This window comes from Morone saxatilis, unplaced genomic scaffold (genome assembly GCF_004916995.1).
Source record: "Morone saxatilis isolate NCDOM2014 unplaced genomic scaffold, NCSU_SB_2.0 Contig18, whole genome shotgun sequence".
Classification (NCBI taxonomy): Eukaryota; Metazoa; Chordata; class Actinopteri; family Moronidae; genus Morone; species Morone saxatilis.
This window is the reverse complement of record NW_023339740.1, coordinates 27752052-27772820: the sequence shown is the minus strand read 5'-3', so window position 1 is coordinate 27772820 and position 20769 is coordinate 27752052. Positions and strand designations below refer to the sequence as shown.

At 39.3% G+C, this 20769-nt stretch overlaps 3 protein-coding genes across 4 annotated transcripts in view; 2 read left to right on the top strand and 1 right to left on the bottom strand.

Moving 5' to 3' along the window:
• Positions 1–1466: 1466 nt before the first annotated feature.
• Positions 1467–6372, top strand: LOC118328749 (odorant receptor 131-2-like). Its single transcript, XM_035662646.1, has 5 exons — positions 1467–1612; positions 1802–1942; positions 3211–3475; positions 3560–3945; positions 6063–6372. Exons 1-5 carry the CDS (start codon positions 1467–1469, stop codon positions 6370–6372), a joined length of 1248 nt encoding a protein of 415 aa, XP_035518539.1.
• si:dkey-43k4.5 (potassium voltage-gated channel subfamily S member 2) lies at positions 6204–17568 on the top strand. Its single transcript, XM_035662129.1, has 10 exons — positions 6204–6384; positions 10821–10997; positions 11082–11215; positions 11672–11836; positions 11919–12090; positions 13325–13408; positions 13667–13828; positions 13923–14006; positions 16693–16785; positions 17113–17568. Exons 2-10 carry the CDS (start codon positions 10827–10829, stop codon positions 17566–17568), a joined length of 1521 nt encoding a protein of 506 aa, XP_035518022.1. The 5' UTR covers positions 6204–6384; positions 10821–10826.
• LOC118328400 (serine/threonine-protein kinase 4-like) overlaps positions 17431–20769 on the bottom strand; it is a gene marked incomplete at its 5' end in the record, with an annotated part of 26032 nt that continues 22693 nt past the window's right edge. Inside the window, 1 exon segment of one of the 2 annotated variants that reach the window (XM_035662127.1) lies at positions 17431–17562. In XM_035662127.1, coding sequence (XP_035518020.1) covers positions 17533–17562 — 30 coding nt within the window. 2 annotated transcript variants of the gene reach the window in all.

The window sequence follows — 20769 nt, the reverse complement described above, 5'->3', positions numbered from 1 at the left end:
AGTCCAAAAGCAACATTATTTTTTCTGTCCATAAACTGATCGGCTTGTTGTTTTATCTGTACAGTATTCCACATCTACATACTATTACTAATCAAACAGCTGACCTTACAAGCAAAGGAAGAACGGAAAAGTTCAAAAGATCAAGGATCAGATTTTCTGAACAAGCTACAAATGGTGGTCGTGGTTTTACTACATCCTGTCAGTTTTAGTTAAAGTTTTAGTTAAAGTTTAGTTAAACTGAGGATTTACCAGCCAGAAATAGTTTTTGCCCTAAAACTGCATTTAACAAAAAAAAAATTACTAAAGTTTTGACCCTTTCTGAAGCTTTTAACCTTCATATTTTCTCAGGGCTCCTTTACTTCTGTGACTTTTCTCTTCATCTTCATATTTCCTTTTTGGTTAACGCTGGGAATGTGTCACTACATCTCTAATAACATGTAACTAGGATGTTTCTTTTTGCAAAAACATGGACAGAAATTGTGTAGAAGGAGCAAAATAGTAGTAAGCTGCTTTTATTCACTCACGTCAGGAGGTGTGATGGATAGTGAGAGTCACACATATAAAACACAATAACTTAAACCTGCCCTACGCTGTGATTACAGATTATTTACTGGCTACATGGCTGGTTACCACAATTTATTTTATTTATTTTAAACAAGCCACATTAAGCTGTAAAACCAGTCAAATACATTTTTAGTCATTGGATTTGTTTGGTGTTGTGTTGTTTTGGTGTAGTAACAGTGTGCACATCTCACTGGTTCATAGCGCTCCTTTTAATAAACCCTTTTTTGGGGTCTCTTCTTTGTGTTTTGAAAATAATCTCACTGAATTTGATGATTTTTGATGGTGATGTTTTTTACCTATGAGGACATACCCCACCAATTGTTTTTATTTTCAAATACTGAAATGAGAATCCACCTTCCTCAGTGTCTCCAGCGAGCTCCCCACCACTCCAAGATAATCTCATCTCACTACATCATCATCACTGACATCTTTATAATAGCATCTCTTCCTGTTGCTCTCATTACTGACAGTCAGCCCGGTATCTCAACATAGCTTCAACCAGTGTGGTGTTGATGTAAGTATAATTTATTTATTTAACTTTAATTCCATTTAAAAGTTTATGTTAAAAAGTTAGATCGCATTAAAGTACCAGAATAATCATTCTGTATCCTAGTTAACATCTAATCCTATTTGTTAAATAGAAAGAGGTTATACTGTTAGATTTATTTTTTGTTGCCTTTTAAAGTAATATTTTTTCTGTATGAAGAGACACAAACATTAATATAGCTTGGAAACATACAACAATTTGAATCTAGTTTTAAATCCTAATTCTGTTTTTTGATTATGGGAACAAGCAAAGTAAACAATAACTGAGACACTGGTGACCTTTGACCTGCAGATTGTGTCTCTGACTGACTGAACCCAGCTTTGGTCTCTCAGCATCGAGCAGGACGAGGTCTGATATGAACTCAAGCGGACGTTTGGACCGTCTGAGTGACGCTTTCACAAAGAACTTCATTACCTTTGCTGTCGGACTCATCATCAACTGCATCAATGGAGCTTTTGTCTACACTTACTGTAAGAGCCAGGTCTTCCAGCGAGACCCCAGGTGATGCATCACACTGCTTTAAACTTGGTCTTGTAACTTGATATATTGTGCAACATGCTGTGACTGTGACTGATTTAGTGATTGTAACTTAGTTTAAAGTACAAACTCAGTATGATTAAATCTCTTTCCTATAAACCCTGCTCTCCTCCTGTCTCCTTCCTCTGACCCCTGTACTTTTCTTTCCTGCAGATATGTGCTCTACATCCATTTAGTGATCAACGACATGATTCTGCTGACAGTTTCTGTGATGCTGCAGATCCTGACCTACAGCATCCCCCTGACCTTTGCTCCCTGCTGCATTCTGCTGCTCATCCTAGTCACTACAAACAAGTAGGTGTGTTTTTATTCTGCATATGTGCTTTACAACGGTTGTCATGGCTCTAGCATTTTTACTGCATACCGTACCGTTGACATAACGTACCACTGTCCTAAAGGCATTTCATATGTTAGCAGAATAAGGCTGCACAATTAATTGCAATAACCAAAAACACAATAATAAACTTGAACGATATTGAACAGTTTTTATATTGCTATTGATGAAGTCTCTATTGCAGATACAGTAGAACCCACCAGCATCTGACAGCACAATAAATTCACAACAAATATTAATTAATTAACCTACATACAATGTCCTAGAGATATAATTTTCATGTAAACATTATATACAAATGTAAACAAAACAAAATCTGCACATGCATCAATTTGTGTCAGTTAAACTCTATAAATATAAATAATAAATCTATCTATCTATCTATAAATAAATAGTGTAATTTTTGAATCCATAAATTACAGCCCTGTTTCCTATCACGAAAAGACAGAAATAACACATCTGCTTAAAATTTTCTAAAACCAAACTATAAAAGTTGCATCATCAGTTTTGTCTAAATTTATTTTACTTTCTGTAATTTTACATTTTCACACAAAAGAATGGCTTAATATTTTAAATGTTCTGGGTTTGTCAAACATTGCTGGGTAATTATTTCGCTCTGTGACTGCTGTTTGGTAAAGTGAAGCATTAATCCTCAGGATCTTAGTATGGAGGGTAAATCCTTTGGGAACACTGTTCATCACCTTCAATTATCTACAACTGCTCAAGAAAACTGGGTTGAACAGACATCACTAACAGGCCAGTAATTTATTAGTATTTAGTTACACTGCTAGTTACTGGCTAAAGTAGTATTACTACAGTAATATTATTATTAGTAATGAGTTACTGCCCAACACTGACCACAACTATATCACTTTTATTGTTTAACCATCTTTAAAATGTGGTTGCCCTTCCAACATAGATTAACTAGCACACAGCAGGAAGTACAGGATGAGACTTATCGCAGCTCAGCTTGTTCATGAATGAAGAAGGTGGGCTCAGCGATTCTGCAGAAATCCAATACCTCGACAACGTTAGCTAGAGTCTTACTAACATTAGCTTACTTAAGATGTGACTATATTTAGGTTTATGTTGCTTTTATCTTTTAATCAAACAACATTTTTACCAATTAGTAAACAGTCAGGTACATATATGTCTGATTTGTACAATAAATCTGGATTTAAAAGAACTGAATAAATTAAAATCTGTGTGTTTATGTGTGTTCATCCAGGAACAGCCCTCTGAACCTGGCTGGCATGGCGGTGGAGCGTTACATTGCTGTCTGTCGTCCTCTTCATCACGCCCAGATCTGCACCGTGCAGCGAGCCTACGCTCTCATTGCACTGATCTGGGTCGTCTCCTTCTTCCCCGCCATCACAGACGTCTTCATCACCCTCGCCACGCAGCCCTTCACTGTCTTCTCAAGTAATGTCATCTGTTACCCGTCCTACGTGTACAACACACCGTACCACCAGGCCCACAGTCAGGTTGTCCAGGTGAGACACTGACTGTTTGTGCTTTCCTTTAATGACTCGTGGCAGATTACAGCGAGCTTTTGTGTCTTCCCGTTGTCCCCTCAGGTGCTTCTGCTGTCCTTCGTCTTCCTGACTGTGATCCTCACCTACCTGAAGGTCCTCTGCGCTGCCCGGGCAGCTTCTGGTTCCAACCAAGCCTCGGCCAGAAACGCCCGCAACACCATCCTGCTGCACGGAGTCCAGCTCCTCATCTGCATGCTGGCGTTCATCGCCCCCTTCATCACCATCATTCTAGTCACCACGTGGCCCCGAGGCAGAACCACAATCCTCTTCACCAGCTTCCTGTTTAACAATGTGCTTCCACGTCTGCTCAGTCCGCTCATCTACGGCGTCAGAGACAAGAAGTTCAGCAGCCACATCAGGATGCACTTCTGCTGTAAATGCTTGAACTCTGTAGAAGAGAGGGCGAAGCTGAAAGGACGCCAGAGAAGGTCCAGACTGATGTTACACTGAAGGACCTTAAAAGACTAAACACAGTCTTTTAGTCCATTATCTGCAAATACCACTGAGTTGATTTTGGTGTGAACTGAAAGAAATGTTTTTCAGCAGTTATGTAAATTAAACAGGATTTTGATCGGATGCCATCAGGCACAAATGTTACTTTAAAGTAGTAAAAGATACATTTGGGACTCAAATAATTTATAAAAGTTACAATCCATAATAGTAACAGTGCATAATGAACTGTGTTAATATAGATATTTAAAATGTTATTTTATTTATAAAAATGAGAATAAAATGAATAATTAAAGGAGCAGTGTGTAGATTGCAACCCACTGAATACTCTTTGCCTTCCAGGTGTGTAAGAGGTGTGGTAGCAAAACTCATAAAAGGTCCTATTTAGAGCCATGTTTGGTTTGTCTGTTCTGAGCTACTGTAGAAACGCCGTAGAAGAGGACCGGCTCCCTCTGATAAAAATGTCTCATTCTAAGTTAACAAAAACACAACGATTCTTTATGCACTAATAAAATTATACCTATGAATATTATATATTCCATTTCTGCCAATAGAGCCTCCTGAATGTTGAACACTGGACCTTTAAAAACCTACATATGATAGATTTTCACAATAAGAGTAAAATGGATAATATCCTGAAGGTGAAGCAGTTACTCAGGTATGTTCGACTCTCCACTGCTGACACAAGTTTATGAAGATTGAATTGATTATAGAACCACTAATACTTTACTACACTTTGGTTCTGTTTTGGTTCTGTTTTGGGGACATTTTTGGGAAAATACATGGAGTCTGCGGGGTCTTAAAAAGTATAATACCCAATAATCTGAAGTTGTTCAGGTTTAGTCTTAAAATGTCAAAATATCTTAAATCTTAAATGTGTATTATTGATCATGTTGTAACGACTACAAAACAAAACAGATGTGGAACCGATGGATTTTCTGCCTTATCCTTTATACTTTTTCTCTCTTTCTTGCCAGTATGGATGCAAAACAAGTCTTAAACTGCCTTCATAAAGATCTTAAAAAGTTATTTAAAATTCTGCAGAAACTCTGCAGTTGCAGTGTCAGTTTGATACCATGACAGTGAAGATGCACTGTAGACTTTATTTTGACTGGTGAAGGTTTTATGACTAAAATTCTTGCAAATGACCTCCACTATAATAACCTTATTGCCACTAAAGAGAACACAACATTAAGAAACATACGCAAAAGTTATTTTGCTATCAACATCTCTCCATTAAACAGCCAGACCTCAAGTACAACACATCTGTGGCTCTACTGTGTGAAGTGAATTGTTTAAGAAGAAGTAAAGGAGGTGGAAACGCAGACAGTGTGTCTGTGTTAAGATGCAAAACCAGATTGTGGCCACTAGATGGATCCATAATCACAGACATGCAGGAGTCAATGAACTGCAGATGAAATATTAATAAATAAACAAATATATTTCTGAATATTTGGGAGTTATGAGAATTATTAATGTCCTGATCAGAGGGCTGCTGGTCAGTAAACTCTCGTTCACATAAATCAATTTTGTGGTTTTTTTCTGGTATAAATCAAAGTAAAAAAGCTCATTCTGAATGTATTTGATTAAATCAAAAGGACCTTTAACAACTTGTTTTTCTGTATAAAGTGTTCATGCACTGTTGGCTGGAGGGTTTATGCTCCGTTGAGTTGATCTTAATGAGAAGAAAGCTGCACAAGTTAGAGGGAAACTTGCTTGCAATGCAGTAAGAAGTGTCTCAGTGGACATTGGAGGCATATTACAGCAATTAGAGAATAAAAAAAAAAACATGAGTTCATTAAGTGACACCAGAGATTTCACAGTTTCATTAAGGCCCACACAAACACTCTCTGTTAGAGTCCCAGCTGTGAGATAGCAGGAATATTACAGGAAATATAACTCCCCTAAGAACCACAAAGCCACTTAAAACTTATTATTGACTACAGCAGACTGAGTCTCCGTGGAGATATTAAAATAGATACTTTAAATATAATCAAACTTGATCTAAAGTAACCACTGAGTGCCACACACACACACACACACACACACACACCTCTGTGCAGGTTCACTACATTAAAGGTGTTTCTCTTCGGAGAGCCGATCTTGTTCCGGAATGTGACGGAAACAGCCGAAGACTGTCCCTGAGAGAAGACAGTGAAGCAGAGGCTCAGATGGAGGAAACCTGCGCTCCCACAGCGGACTCTGTCTCCTCCTCCCTGCGGTGCAACCCCTCAGACGGACGCTGCTCCTCAAAGTTTCCCGCAGAAGAAGTTCGCTGTTTGTTCTCATCATCCGACGACCCGAGTGCGACAGTTCGGTCCCTGAAAGTGTCAAACTTATCCACACATCATGGGGTGAGTCTGACATGTGAGGAGGAGGATGCTGATCCGGTGAGGAAGGAGTGACCCAACTCACAGGTAAGTCTAAAAAACACATATATGACTGAAAGGGTCAGACCCGACCTGATTATAAAGACTTTATTTATTCATTTATTACTTCTTCAGCTTGGTATTTTAAAGTTTGTGTGCTCTGTATGAATGTGTCTCAGTTTGTTATTGGAGGAGATGTTTTTCCACCGCTGTGATTTGAAGCCGCTTCCTTGTGCTGAATTATAGATCAACTTTATTTCTGTATGTGCAGCATGGCAGCTCCCCTGAGAGCTCAGCATGGGCCCAACATGTAATTATAGCCAGAGAGAGAGAGAGTCACATTGTCCCACTGCTAGTTTCTCTCTTCTCCTTTTGTTTGGTGCTTGAAAAAAAGGGAAATATTAATATAAAAAGAATAACACCCACCTAGTTTTACCAATATAGATCATACTGTGGGACTAAAGTAACTGCTTCAGAGATTTCAGATGGTATTGTCAAGATTTTCAGAATGTAGGCTTCATTCAGTGGAGACTTTAGTCGGTGACAAGATTATATATTTAGGATAAAAACAGCCTGTAAACAGTGAATATATGTACCGTAAGACACAACAAGTTTGTTAAAAGTTTTCATCCTAAATAAATGGTTCATTCGTTACCTTTGGGAAACAGTGTATATGAATTATATATGAACAAAATAATAATCTAAGGTTCAATATTAATGAATAGCTATGTGGTAGAAAGCTAATAACACCAATTTGTGTTTATTTTGTTACTTTAACCTGTTTATTTTTTCGATTTAGCTTTTTTTTTAGGACCTTTAAGTTTATTTATGCTCAACAAACATTATGAATACATTATATTTAAATAAATATTTGTTCAAAATTAATGTGTTGACATTCGCTTGTGATCTTCTTCTTCTCCTCATTAATTGGAGCATTAGCATTAAAGCTTTTATGGTGCATTACCGCCACCGGATAACAACATGTGTTTTATGAAGGCTCGCCTTCATATGAGCAATAACCTCCAATGTATGTTGGGCCAAAATTACAACACTGCAGTCTTTCATTATTAATCTTAGTAGAGGTAGAAAAGCATCAGCAGTATGTACAAATGTACGTAAAGTAAAGTAAAAGTACTCATTATAGGCAGACGTCTGACCTCTGTCGGAGGATTATATTATTTATTACTCTGTGTAGCAGGTTGAGGTGGAGCTGATTGTAAATAGTTTTAATACTTTTGGGTAAAATAGCTCATAACATTGCATCATATTTTTGTTAATTATTGGTTTTATACATAAAACATTAACCTTAAAAGGTGACTAATAACATGTCTACCAATAAAAGTAGTGAAGTTTATATATTTCCATCTGAAATGTATTAGTTTAAAATATATGGAAATACTCAAGTAAATTACCTCAAAACTGCACTTTAATGCAGTATTTGATCGTTTCTATGCTCCACCATGTTTCCCACATACACACCCGCCTCCATGAAGACAGATTTGGGCTCTCGCAGTTAACTGCCTGCACGTGTCCATAAATCACTGAGCTGAAGAGAGAAAACCCGGATTGAATACCAGCAGGAAGAGAGTGAAAGATTCAGAGACAGATGAACTCAGACTGCTCTGGTTAAAACACCATTAAGTCCACATTAGGTTAACACCTGTCTGTGATTCCTCGGGCCATTTCCTACACTCTGCAATTAGACCCTATGTAACGTTATTACATTACATTATAGCTCTACACTTTACCTGCAGCGAGGCACTTACTGCAGCCTCCAAATGGACGGATACCCTTGGTCCTGTAAGTGTGTGTGTGTGTGTGTGTGTGTGTGTGTGTGTGTGGAACAGCTGCTGACGTTTAGATATTTGCACCAGGAGGCATCACTATGATCAGAAATAAAACCCAAAAACTAAAATTATGATCCAGATATCATCTTCATTCCCTGAAACTTTACTTGTTGCTAAGCAATATTGCAGCAAAATTTGCCAACTGGACTGGATCGTGTTTCCTGGCAGTAACATTAACATTGTACTGTAAATAATATTTTAGGCAACAGGGGGAACGTTTGAGGCCTTTGAGGCTGGAGAGCAACTAAAAGCTCCACATCATACTTTCAGTGTATAATAATGTTTCCACAGCTGATGTGAACTTTGTTGTTTATTTATCTGTGGAGTGATTTCATAGTGTAGTTTTATTGTGACCACTATGTGGGTGTTTGTACGGAGAGTACAGTAGATGAGCATGCGTGGGAGCTAGTTCTGTTTTGGCTGCATTTATGTGTGTGTGTGTGTGTGTTTTTAACTTGATCACATGGAGACTTACAACCACTGTTAACGTTGATAGGAATTGGTGATTTGTGTGTTTTTTAAGCAAAACAGCAGTTATAATTTGTCTTATGGCTTGTTACACACAAAAAATGTCGGCTAGGTTCTAAAATCCAGTAAAAGCCTTTTGGCTCTCAACCAATGCTCGCTGTGTTTTGGAGTTAACATTAAAATGTCTGGAACATTAAATTAGTGTCTGGCTGTCTCGTTCTAGAAGTGCATTTAGCAGAGTAGATGAAATTAGAGTGCCTACATCACAAAAAAAAGAAAGGAAAAGTAAACTAAGGCTGCTCAGAAAGTCTTCATGGGGGGTTTTGGTGATTGCTGACTCAGCTTGAGATGAAGAAAACAGCGGAAGAGAGGGCGACGTCTGAGTCACATCCAGACAAACTGCATTGAAAAAAACCTTGTTCCAAACAAAGCAATGTCAAATACTCCAAATCTCTTTCTGACCTCCCTGTCGGTGGATCTCAGCTCCAAGCCCACTGGTTCCTACTGAAGATGGAAATCTTTAAAAACTCCATCACAAATTATATAGTTTAACTTTTTACAAAAGCTCAGTCATTCCCTAAAACAGCTGCTCACTGTAGTCACTCAAACAGGAGGAAATAATGCATTTGTTGTGGACTATTTTCAGCGGCGGATGAATCCACATTTGGTGCTCTAGTGAGTTTCTGGGGGAGCAGGACCAGGGTGTGAACCACAGTTTGGGGAAGGTCTCTGTCGGGTCTCGAAAATATGCTATTTTGGCCAAGCATTTTTATCTTTCTCTATCTTCATCGTGGCTCATGTGTAACGTTTATTATTGATGTAGGATTCATTCAGCAGGGTGATTTAATTCACTAAAGATACACATGCTTGCTTTTCTTGCAGTCACCATTGAGGCGTACTGCCGCAGTAAAATAAACTTCACTCATTGTAACTCAAAGATAAGAGAAAAGCTTTCTTAGTCCCACTCTGTCTGTGTGTCGAGTCGCTGTTACTCATTTCTGTTTTGTAGTCAGCATCCTAAGAGTCAATCAGTGGAGTAGTCGCACACTGAGCAGGACGCTGTATGTGGGATTGAGTCAACAATAAATACAGTGTGTGTGTTCATGGTAATGAAGGAACATGTCAGTGGAACAATGTGGCTCATTGATGTGTTTTTAATAGTTTTTGTCTCACAGGAAGAAGATATATGAGCAATAGGAGCAATAATAGACAATTCCAGTTAAAAACTTGGTGATATAATAATATAACGTCTCTTTTCCAACCACAAAACACAGATTTATTTCATAGTTTAGAGTTTTTGTTTAGTTGTAGGTTGACAGAGAGACGATATTGATTGGTGTGAAGGTATTTATCTTTACGTCATAGTGAGATGTGGTCCACAAAAAGACTTACACATTTAATGTTTCATGTAAAATGTCATAAATATTTAATCATATAGGCTGTGTGCTGCCAACAAGAAGCTTCCGGGACTTCATAGGTCTGTACATTAATGTAAAATAAATAAATAACACATGTGCTAGTATAGAAATATAGTATAAAACGTCTCCTCTGGGAGGAAGATGTGGTGGATGAGTGGGTTAAGCATATGATTTCCTCTAGGACACTGTGATTCAAGTCATGTGTGAGGCAATTTTATATATTTATACTGGCTTCACCTGAGAAATGTGGATGATGTTTTAGGCTCCAAAGGGATGATATTTATATTAAAGTGAGGCTATTATTTTCCCACTGTAGACAATGACTGTTTCTTTTATCAGAATAGTCAAATACATGTGTGATATCACACAAACGTTGAATGAGCTATAGTACAAAGGAAAAAGATTATTTTTCATTTCAGTGTACCCAGTACTCACACCTCACATTGTAGATACCGTATACAGTATCAGGCAGCCCTCATGTAACTGAATCTGCATGAGAAACATTAAACGTCCTCAGATGATACATCGATAAATACTCTTAATACATTTTAATATGAAATTCCCTCTTTGTGGTTACCTGGGCATTGTTTCCTGGCTGAGCGGCAGTGAGGAGACTGTAAGGAAAAGTGGGAATTTCCTTCTGGAACGACTGTAACTGTGGAGGATGTTAAGCTTAAAGATCCCCTCCTCTATTAGGACATATATATATAATATACATACAATATCTGCTTGGACTGTGTGTCTCTATTAGGTAACCATGGTGAAGGAGAGTCTGCCCAGCTGGGTCCACCAGGACTCTGATGAGGGTCTCGTCCATGTGAACGTCGGAGGTCTGAAGAGAAGCCTGTGTTCCAGCACGCTGAAGAAATTCCCGGACACCAGACTGGGAAAACTGCTGGCGTGTGATTCAGAGGAAGATATTCTGCAGGTGGGTCAGCTGACTGATGGTGGGGCGAGTCATCCTCCCTTCTATAATGTTTAATTTCCAATTTCCTCTTCCTGCTTCCTGTAGGTGTGTGATGACTACGACGTGCAACAGAAGGAGTTTTATTTTGATAGGAATCCCGGCCTGTTCCCTTACGTCCTCCACTTCTATCAGACCGGCAAACTTCACATCATGGAGGAGCTGTGTGTCTTCTCCTTCAGGTGTTTCCGTCTCTTTCTCTCTGAGGTTTAATGTTCCTCCCATACAGACAAACTTTAAATTACAGTCATTAAAGTCACAATCTGTCACTGTAGCATTCATTCTGAGTGAAAGTGAGTAAATAATGCTTTCATTCAAGCACTGTAATCTATAAATGTTCAGTTAATAAGTCAATTATACACATTTGAATCTCTTAAATATCATCATGATTAATCATGAAACAGTCCAAGAAGGACGTACATAAACCCAGAAGCTTATTAATTCAAAATGGATTAATTTATTTAAAAAAAAAGACAAATTCCTTCAATTTTGTCCATTTTCTCTCCAATAATTTTGACAGGATCTTTTATGCTGGAGCGTGGTGGTGTTATCATACTGTCAATTTCACTTTATATTTAATAATTTAATGCCCTATTAGCCAGAAACTGCTTTGAACTTGACTTCTGTTTCCCTCACAGTCAGGAGATTGAGTACTGGGGCATCAATGAGTTCTTCCTGGACAGTTGCTGCAGTTACCGTTACCACGACCGCAAGCTGGAGAGCAGCCGGCATCGCAGCTGGGACGACGAGAGCGACGTCAGCAGCATAGACACGTCGGTGGACGAGATATCTGAATTAACCAGGTGAAACAGCGTGGAGCCCTCTGAGGTACAGGGTTATCAGTCATCATGCTCTTTAACTGATCCTCTTCCTCCACTCTCTCAGAGACATGCAGCATTTCCAGGAGGTGCGTTATGGGAACATCAGGAAGTGTCTGTGGCTGACGCTGGAGAACCCAGGATACTCGATTCCCAGCAAGCTCTTCAGTCTGGTCTCCATCGGGGTGGTGCTCACATCCATCGCCACCATGTGTATTAACAGCATCCCAGAGTATCAGGTTGGTATGAAGAGATCATGAAAGGTGCATACACTGGAATATATATACAGAATATTGGCTGTTGGGTTTTTAGACTGTGTTTGAGGCAAAGATAATGCAACAACAGGTATTGTTGTGGTATTGGTATTGTATATATATATATGGTATTATTGTAGCCCATTGATTTTGGCTCATGGAGCTCACTGAGAAATTCAAGGTAGTTAATCCACAGGAGCCCAACTGCTGCCATTTTCATCAAAAAAACATCTCTGAATCATAACTCAGTTACATCTGAATACACAGACATGATACACGGATAATGCTTAGAAACCATAAAAAAGATGTTCCCTATGACTCTAGAACTTGAGAGAATTATTAAGTTTTTAAGTTTCCTTCAATATCAAAGTGATGCAGTAAAACTCATCTATATATCAATGGATGCATTGCAAACAGGAACTGATAATAGCTGATTCAGCATACTTTTAATCGTGCCAGTTTGCAAAAATTAGTAGGGATGATGGAGGGAGACAGTGTAAACTCTGGTTTAGATGATGTGAAGGATTATCTCTCAAAACGCCACAAACTCAAAAAGAAACAATTTACTGTACGTGGGTAAGAGGTAGAGCGGGTCATCTACTAATCAGAAGGTTGGCGGTTCAATCCCCGACTCCTCCTGCTGCATGTGGAAGTGTCCTTGAGCAAGATACTGAACCCCAAACTGTGTGTGAATGCGCTTAGTTTCTGTTTCTGATGAGCAATTTGCATCAGTGTGTGAATGCTTTGAGTCCATTTACACAGAAACATCATAATAAAGCAGAACACCTGCCATTTTTATCCAGTTTAAAGCTCAGAGGTAAAATCCAATAACAGCCCTGCAGGTAGAGTTCCCGTTAATGTCTCAATAAAGGAGAATATAATCAGAGAAACAACATTTGAGAGCTGGCTTTTGTGAGGCTACAAACATTATAGCAGCAGATGAGGGAATTAAAGAAAGAGCACAATAACAAGTGATCGAAACAAACTCTCAGTTGTTAAATGGCAGCCAGTTTGCCCAGTTCAAACATAAACTTTGTGCAAGAAGTAGAAAATGCAGTGAAATGATGACAGTGTGTCGGCTTTGTCTGATTACAGTTCAGTCATAATGCCAGCTGTGAGAAAGTTTAAATATAGTAGTGTTGATGGAGGGGAAAATAAGGTTTATGTATCGTTGAACACACCAGTAGATCATCACTAATCTTCCTCCTCTTTCTCTCAGACTTTTGACAGCGATGGGAAGTTGATGGAGGACTTGACCATGCAGGCTCTGGAGGTGTTCTGCACCTGCTGGTTCACCTTCGAGGTGAGGAGAGAAGAACAAAGTGTGGTGTGTAGTGAGGGGCAGCGTTACTCAGGAGGTAGAACGGCCAGCTAGTAATTGAAAGGTTCCTGGTTCGATGCCAGGCTTCTGCAGAGACACTGAAACCCCCATCTGCTTTGATGAGCGCCTTGGCACCCTCTGCCCTCAGTGTATGAATGTGTGTATAATTGGATAAATGTGTTGTTTAAGTGGTGGGTAGACTAGAAAAGCTCCCAGTAAATGTCAATTTCTGTCTCTGAGGTGGTGACGCGGCTGCTGCTCGCACCGAACAGGAAGAAGTTCTTTCATCACCCTCTGAACATTATCGACATGGTGTCTGTGGCTCCCATCTACATCACCCTGCTCTTTGACTTGACTGTAGGATCAGAGTCTGAACTGGGAGACCTGGGACGGCTAATACAGGTTACATTTTTATTTGTTATTCCGTTCTATAAGATGTAGGAGGATCTATTGGCAGAAATGGAAATGTCTCTGTCTGTGTCTCTTTCTCTCTCAGGTGTTCAGGTTAATGAGGATCTTCAGAGTTTTGAAGTTGGCCCGACACTCGACTGGACTGCGGTCACTGGGAGCGACACTTCGGGTGAGTCGGGACTCTCTCTCTGCTCCCACATGTACAGTATGTATCATGAATTATGTAACATTTGACTTCCTGACTCGGGGCAGACGCACAGTGACATTAACCGACCGTAGAAACCTCTCAGGAAAAATAAAACTGATGCCATTGATTTTTTATTTCTTTGTGACATTTTGCTCTGTTGACCTTTCTGCAGACGCAGCAGATAAAGATTGATGGATTGTGAGCAGATGTAGGTCTGAGGATCTGAGCTGATATCTCACACACAGTGAAGAGCTTGCAGAGGGTTTGGGCTTTAAAAAAAAAAGGATTAACTCTAACCGTAACAGTTTAACATTGAGCTGCTGGTTAATAAAAGATAAAACTGGAGACAACAATACAACCAAACCAAAATGAAAATAAAATAAAAATGAAATAAAAATCAAGACATTTCACCACGCACACGTGCAGCAGAAGTAGGGAGTGTGAACCAGACTTAATGATTACTGGCTACCTGCAGGCTTTTTTTGGTTTGTTGGTTTATTTTCATTGACCCTTAACATCCATTTCCTTTTGGAGGCATTTGTTAATTATCAAAGAGGCATTTTTACATTGGGAAGGCACTTGTGAGATTTTCTTTCTCAATATTATAGATATTTTTTGTTTCATACAGTTGGGAACTGGTTCTCAGTATGGAATCAGTACAGCCACAGCATTAGACCAGAAGCAGGATTTGTAGTGCGTCACACATGTGCACACGTCTCTACTCATAAAACCATTGCACTGTACCACAACGAGAGGTCAAAACTCAATTTTAAACTCATTCCAGTTTTGGCTCATTGATTTCTCTCCTTTGTCAGATTGTTGATGCTAAATCAGTTGATCACACATTTTATGGTCATATCTGTCATTCCTCTGATACAATCCCATGTGGAGTGTCTCCATTACACCAACAGAGACATCGTATTTGATACAGAATCAGCTACTACAATCTACGACTGTGCAGCTCCTGGTGGGTTTCATTACATCTGCCTCACTCCACATGAGACATAAAGCATCTGAGAGTGTGTAGGTCATGTTACAGTCTCATCTATCATAACATGCTGGCTGAGGAGAGCATTATCTGAAGATAAAACAACATTATGCAGGAGTTGTAAAGTGAATAGATAAATCATTGTCTTAAATAATTTGCTTTACTTTTTAAAATGTCGCTGGTTTACTAGATTTGGATGCATTATATTTACATTTAGATTGCAGTAGCACTTTGGCAAATGCTCCTGATTCGTGAGCAGCATCACGAGTGAAATGCTGAGAGCTTTTTGGTGTCTTTCCTGCATTTCAACTAATGTAAAAGCCTAAACACAAAACATTAGTTTAAATCTGAGATAGTACTTCTGGACACAGTGACTGAGTCTGAATCACCGCTGACGTCCATAAAGTTTTAACCTGCAACGCTGAAATATAAATATTTTATAATGACGGGCGACTCATTCAGTCGTGAATTTATTTTAATGCTGGTTGTTTCCATCCATCAAATAGTGGAATTTCTTTATATTGGGACTGATGATACATTAATACAGGTAAAGCATTACAGTACAGTACTTTTAAAAATTAGTATGTATACTGTGTCGGCCGGTTTGAAAGATGCAGGGATAAGGGAGGACACAACACCGGGTTGGCTACAAAGGAATATCATATCAATCGATATCAAGAGAATGGAGCCACTTAAATAGACCACAGCTTAAAACAGGTGCCCTCCATCAGTGATCAGTGAGCTGCACCAAGAACACAAAGACACACAGGCAAATCAATAAGACAGAGAATGACACATAACAATGTTTTTATATATATTTTTAAATTTCGTTTAAAGTGATGCATACTAACAATACAGTTCTCATTAATTAGAGTGATGGGCTGAATGGGTTTTGGTTGAGGCATTTTCACATTTTGTTCTACGAGATAAAATAGATCAGTATGTACCCCGACTGCAAATCCTGAAGCTTTTACGTGTCTTTTGAAAGGGAACTACAGATTGTTGGTGACATTAAACATCAGCACACTGAAAACAGTGACTCATCGACTCACTAGTCCACCTCTACAGCCTCTATGTGTTTTTACTCTGACTAGATTTTAATTATAAGATTTAATTACAAATTGGAAGTGTAGTGGTGGTTATGTTTAAGGGTTAAAATCCCTTTGGCGCCAGGACCGTGGTAACTTCATGGTTTGCCTATATAAATACATGAATCATCCCTGCAGCACTTTATTCAGAACTTACATTTCCTACTGGACAATTTGTTTTTCCCTTTTTCTAAAGGACAAAAACAAACAGAAATCTGAAATATTTAGTACTAAACATGGTGGCATTGCTGCACTAATGGAATCATCATTTTATTTTTAGTAGAGACTGAGACTATTCTTCTTCTCTTCTGGTGTCTTTAGAGAGTCCCCGGAGAGAGGCTGGATTACAGAACAATTTATTTAAAATCTCAATGTACTGATCTTCTCTCTTCTTCTCAAAGAGGACCATTGAATCAAAAAGAGACAAGAAGCAACATAAAATGTCATCTCATTAGATCCTTAAATAAATCCCAAGGATTTTACAGGTGTATGTTGGATTACAGCTATAAACAGGGTGAAAAGAGTAACACGAGGATCTACACAGACCTGGAGACGCTTGAATAATGAGCTTTCCTCCATCTTGTATCTGCAGCACAGTTACCGCGAGGTCGGCATCCTGCTGCTGTACCTGGCTGTCGGAGTGTCTGTCTTCTCTGGTATTGCTTACACGGCTGAATATGAGGAGGTAAAGTCTGACTGATGGTCAACTGATGATTGGTGCTGAGACTCTGTACATTTATACTACACTGGGTTTTATGTTAACATTTGATTTTAATATGTTTTCATTCCAGCCAGTGAGGTGGTGCTTTCTGTGACACTTAATTGCACACTTTTAAAGGCTTTTCATACTACATATTCTTACCCCGGGGTTAAAGATTGCCCTGTGCCATATTAATTACAGTAAGACATTTATAGTCACTGCAGACTCGTTGTTCAAACATGTGATATTTAGTATTCAAAGACTGTCTGTGTGAACAACATCTAAAGCACCTCTGTCTGTCTCTGTCACAAGGACGTGGGTTTTGACACCATCCCGGCCTGCTGGTGGTGGGGAACGGTGAGCATGACCACGGTGGGCTATGGGGACGTGGTGCCCGTCACTGTGGCTGGGAAGCTGGCGGCGAGCGGCTGCATTCTGGGTGGCACCCTGGTGGTGGCGCTGCCCATCACCATCATCTTCAACAAGTTCTCCCACTTCTACCGGAGACAGAAAGCTCTGGAGGCGTCGGTCAGGAACAACAACCGCAGGAAGCTGATACTGAGCTGCGAGAAGGAGCCGCAGGAGGACGAGGAGGACGAGGACGAGGGATCGGACGGGGACAGCAGGTGTCTGGACGATGATGATATCGATGACATCGAGGAGGACGATATAGATTACGAGGATGAAGGTGGTGTAATCAATTATAGCTACGTGGAACATCCGTCGTACACATCAATGCTGAGGAGGAAGGAGCTGCATCAGCTGTGAGGAAGAAGTCAACCTTAAGACTGAGATCTGATCAAATCAAATTAGTCAGATCTTTTCAGTTCTCATTGGAACTACGTTCATATGACAGTGACTGACACTAACATCAAAAACAACTTGAATCAACAGTGAACACAATAACTGAAGAAGGCAGCAGTTTGTGTTCTAAACATGAAAGTTAGAGGAGCATATTGTGATTGACAGATGTGTCACACACAGTTGGTAGGTGGGCTATATATTTGGGTCTTCCAGGACAAATGGTTCTGTAGTTTGGTCTCATTCATTTGTGCATGTGGGGGTGGACGGAGGTTTGTTCATACTGATACTGAGTCTGTTTCTGTGTTAACATGAATGTGAAGAATCACAGAAGGTTAAAGTGAAATAGCATGCACGCTAATAAAGTTAGCTAAATAAAGAAATATCATGAAAAAATGTGAAGTACTTTTGTAGAAGACTTAGAAAGAGGAGATATTTAAAGAGCAATGATTCTGAAAATGTGTACAAAGGAGAAACATTGCTGCACTGACGTATGGCTGCAAGACTCATCATCAGGTGTGGTATGATTTTTATGAACAGATAAATGTAGATGAATGCAGAATTTGAAGGGACCAGGATTTTGCTATCGGACGTGTTCTGGTTGGTAGTCCAAGTAGACCAATTGTGTTTGAGTGGGCATTGGGTGCATGGAGGTAAAGAGTGTTCATATGCAGATATCTGTTTATAGAGACTAGCTGAAATGTGTCTTTCTCGTCATTCTCGTGTTTTAAGTTGCTAATCAGACTGCTTTATGATAGTGACAACTGAAGATAGACAGGAAAGGGGGGCAGAGAGAGGGGGTGATACGCAGCAAAGGACAGCATGTCGGAATCGAACCCTGGGCCGCTGCAGTAAGGACTTACTGGGGCACCAGCTCTACCAACTGAGCCAACCAGGGGCCCCGTGGTCTTGATTTTTATGAAGGAATACCTCTGAAGGAGCGTGAAAGCAGCAAAAAGACTGGAAGTCTAAAACCGTGTAAGCAGCTCTGTGAGGCTGTAGTTATTCACAGCGGTGCTTTCTGATAAATGCTAATGTGCTTGCAATGTCAATGCTAACATGTTAATGTGTTAGCAGTTGTTAATGTTCACCATGTTCAAAACATTGGAATAAAAAGTTAAATTAAAAGGTTTGACCTGATGATGCTGCTAGATGAAAGGTTAGATGTGATGTTTTGGTAAAAAGAGGTGGACTGACAGATTTACACTGTCGCCCATAGAGCCTAAAAACTAAACCAGGAACATTAAAACTGAATCTAATGTTGCTCCTACGGCTTCAGATTTTATTTAAATAAAGACTTTGAGAAAGAGGTGTTGAAACGGGAAAGCAAATACATTTAAGTCCCTACAAGGATCTTTTATCTTTAACTTTTCCAACACCTTGTTTCATGGATTTAAATGGGAATCTGACCAAATCCAGTGGCCATTAAAGGATGACTTTATTGCCAATATTGTTGCTGATGTCGGGATTAATTAACAGTTTTATAACCAGTTAAAAACTCCTTATAGCACATATAAGTATTTTATGTTCTGATATTTCTATAAGAGTGAAACCAACAGTGAACTAATAACAGACATATTGGACGGGTCCAGCTCCGTCTGAAGGAAGCAGCTTCGGTTACAGGACGACTTTGGGAAACGTCCTCTGAGTTTACTGGATGATGGATCACACCTGTCAAACTGTCATTTAACATCATCCATGGTTCCCCAGACTGTGGACACTGTGGATGATGAGCTGCCCAGCTGACTGCTGTTCTGAGCATCAACCAACACAACACGTCGTCACAACTCACTTCTCATGTCTTTCATTTAGTTTCTTTCACTTTGTTTGTTTTACACTCTTTTACTGAACTTTATCTTTCTCCTTTCTGTCTCTGGTCAGGTTTCAGTGTGCTTTTAAACATGTTGGTTATAAACAAAAATATATCGGTGCTGGCAGAGAAAATATATGTATTTTGAAAAATACATATATTATCAGTAATATGTTAGCTACTTAAAGTATCAACATTACAATGATTCATTCTGCAGGAAAAAGGTCTGTTACATTAATATGATGTATATTATACGTGACATTAGTAACGTTACTGATTCATAGGTAACATTTTACTGCTGTTGCTGCAACATTTGGAGCTTGTTTGAACTACTTTACACACAGTAAGTTTACCTCATTGGTTCCCAACAGATGATTGATAGAAGAGGAAAGAAGGAAACACAAAGTTCTGATACAAAATCAGTTTACAGCTACGTTTACATTTCTTTTGCTCATATGTGACTCAGATATCTGATCTTTTCCATCCTGATTCAGGCCTCTTTTATTTATGATTTTATGCTACTCTATGTCGACATTCATCACGTCGGTCACTTCAGGACTTTGACCTGGTCACACTGGAATCTGATATGAGTCACATTTAAAGATCATCAGATCTCAGCAATAAATCAGAATTGAGTGTCCTAAGTTTTAAAGTGGAAATGTCTCTCTGTCTGCTAACAACACATAGACAGCTGAAACAGGACCAGGAGCCTCAACTGGAGGCTGTTTTCAAAGAGTCACACGCCAACAGCAACTACTGAGTAACTAGTCAATATAAATGTATATTTATTATATAATAAAGTGGAAGTAATTTGAAAATTAAAAGCAGAGTATCCACTGATCACAGTGGCTGTAATTCTACTCTGAGAGTCAAATCAATGCTACAAACAGTTAATTAAATACACACCAACATCGACCAGTGTCTGACCTGCAGATCCAGTTCAACCAGAACTACCTCTGGTTCACTCGGTCACTGGGTAAAGTAAAATGTGTCTTTAAACGTTTGTTCTGACAGATGAATAACATTAAGATGTTTCTGCAGCTCATCTTGTGTTTCACATAATGGACGTTCATGCAGGACGAGTCTTCCGGCAGGTTTCCTTCCCTGAGAGCATTAAAGAACAGATGATGTTGACACAGTTTGAAGCTCCGTCAGGTCGAGTCAGCGCTCGACGCTGCTCTCTGTCAGAAAGGGGGAAAAGTGAAAATAATCTGGGTATGTTTTTATTACGATCTCTACACAGTTCAATGTCTCTTTACCACCATGAGAGAAACTCCAAAGTCACTACTGATGCACACTGACAGCCAAAGGAATAAACCGATGTTTATGTGCTGGGGAACCTGGAGGAGAGGGAACCT

Excerpts from the sequence above, each read along its gene's own strand:
- si:dkey-43k4.5 (XM_035662129.1), top strand. The coding sequence starts at position 10,827 with ATGGTGAAGGAGAGTCTGCCCAGCTGGGTCCACCAGGACTCTGATGAG. Across the intron at positions 11,216-11,671 it reads CTGTGTGTCTTCTCCTTCAG|TCAGGAGATTGAGTACTGGG; the intron begins GTGTTTCCGTCT and ends TTTCCCTCACAG. Across the intron at positions 14,007-16,692 it reads CACTGGGAGCGACACTTCGG|CACAGTTACCGCGAGGTCGG; the intron begins GTGAGTCGGGAC and ends TTGTATCTGCAG.
- LOC118328749 (XM_035662646.1), top strand. The coding sequence starts at position 1,467 with ATGAACTCAAGCGGACGTTTGGACCGTCTGAGTGACGCTTTCACAAAG. Across the intron at positions 1,613-1,801 it reads GTCTTCCAGCGAGACCCCAG|ATATGTGCTCTACATCCATT; the intron begins GTGATGCATCAC and ends TCTTTCCTGCAG. Across the intron at positions 3,476-3,559 it reads CCCACAGTCAGGTTGTCCAG|GTGCTTCTGCTGTCCTTCGT; the intron begins GTGAGACACTGA and ends TTGTCCCCTCAG.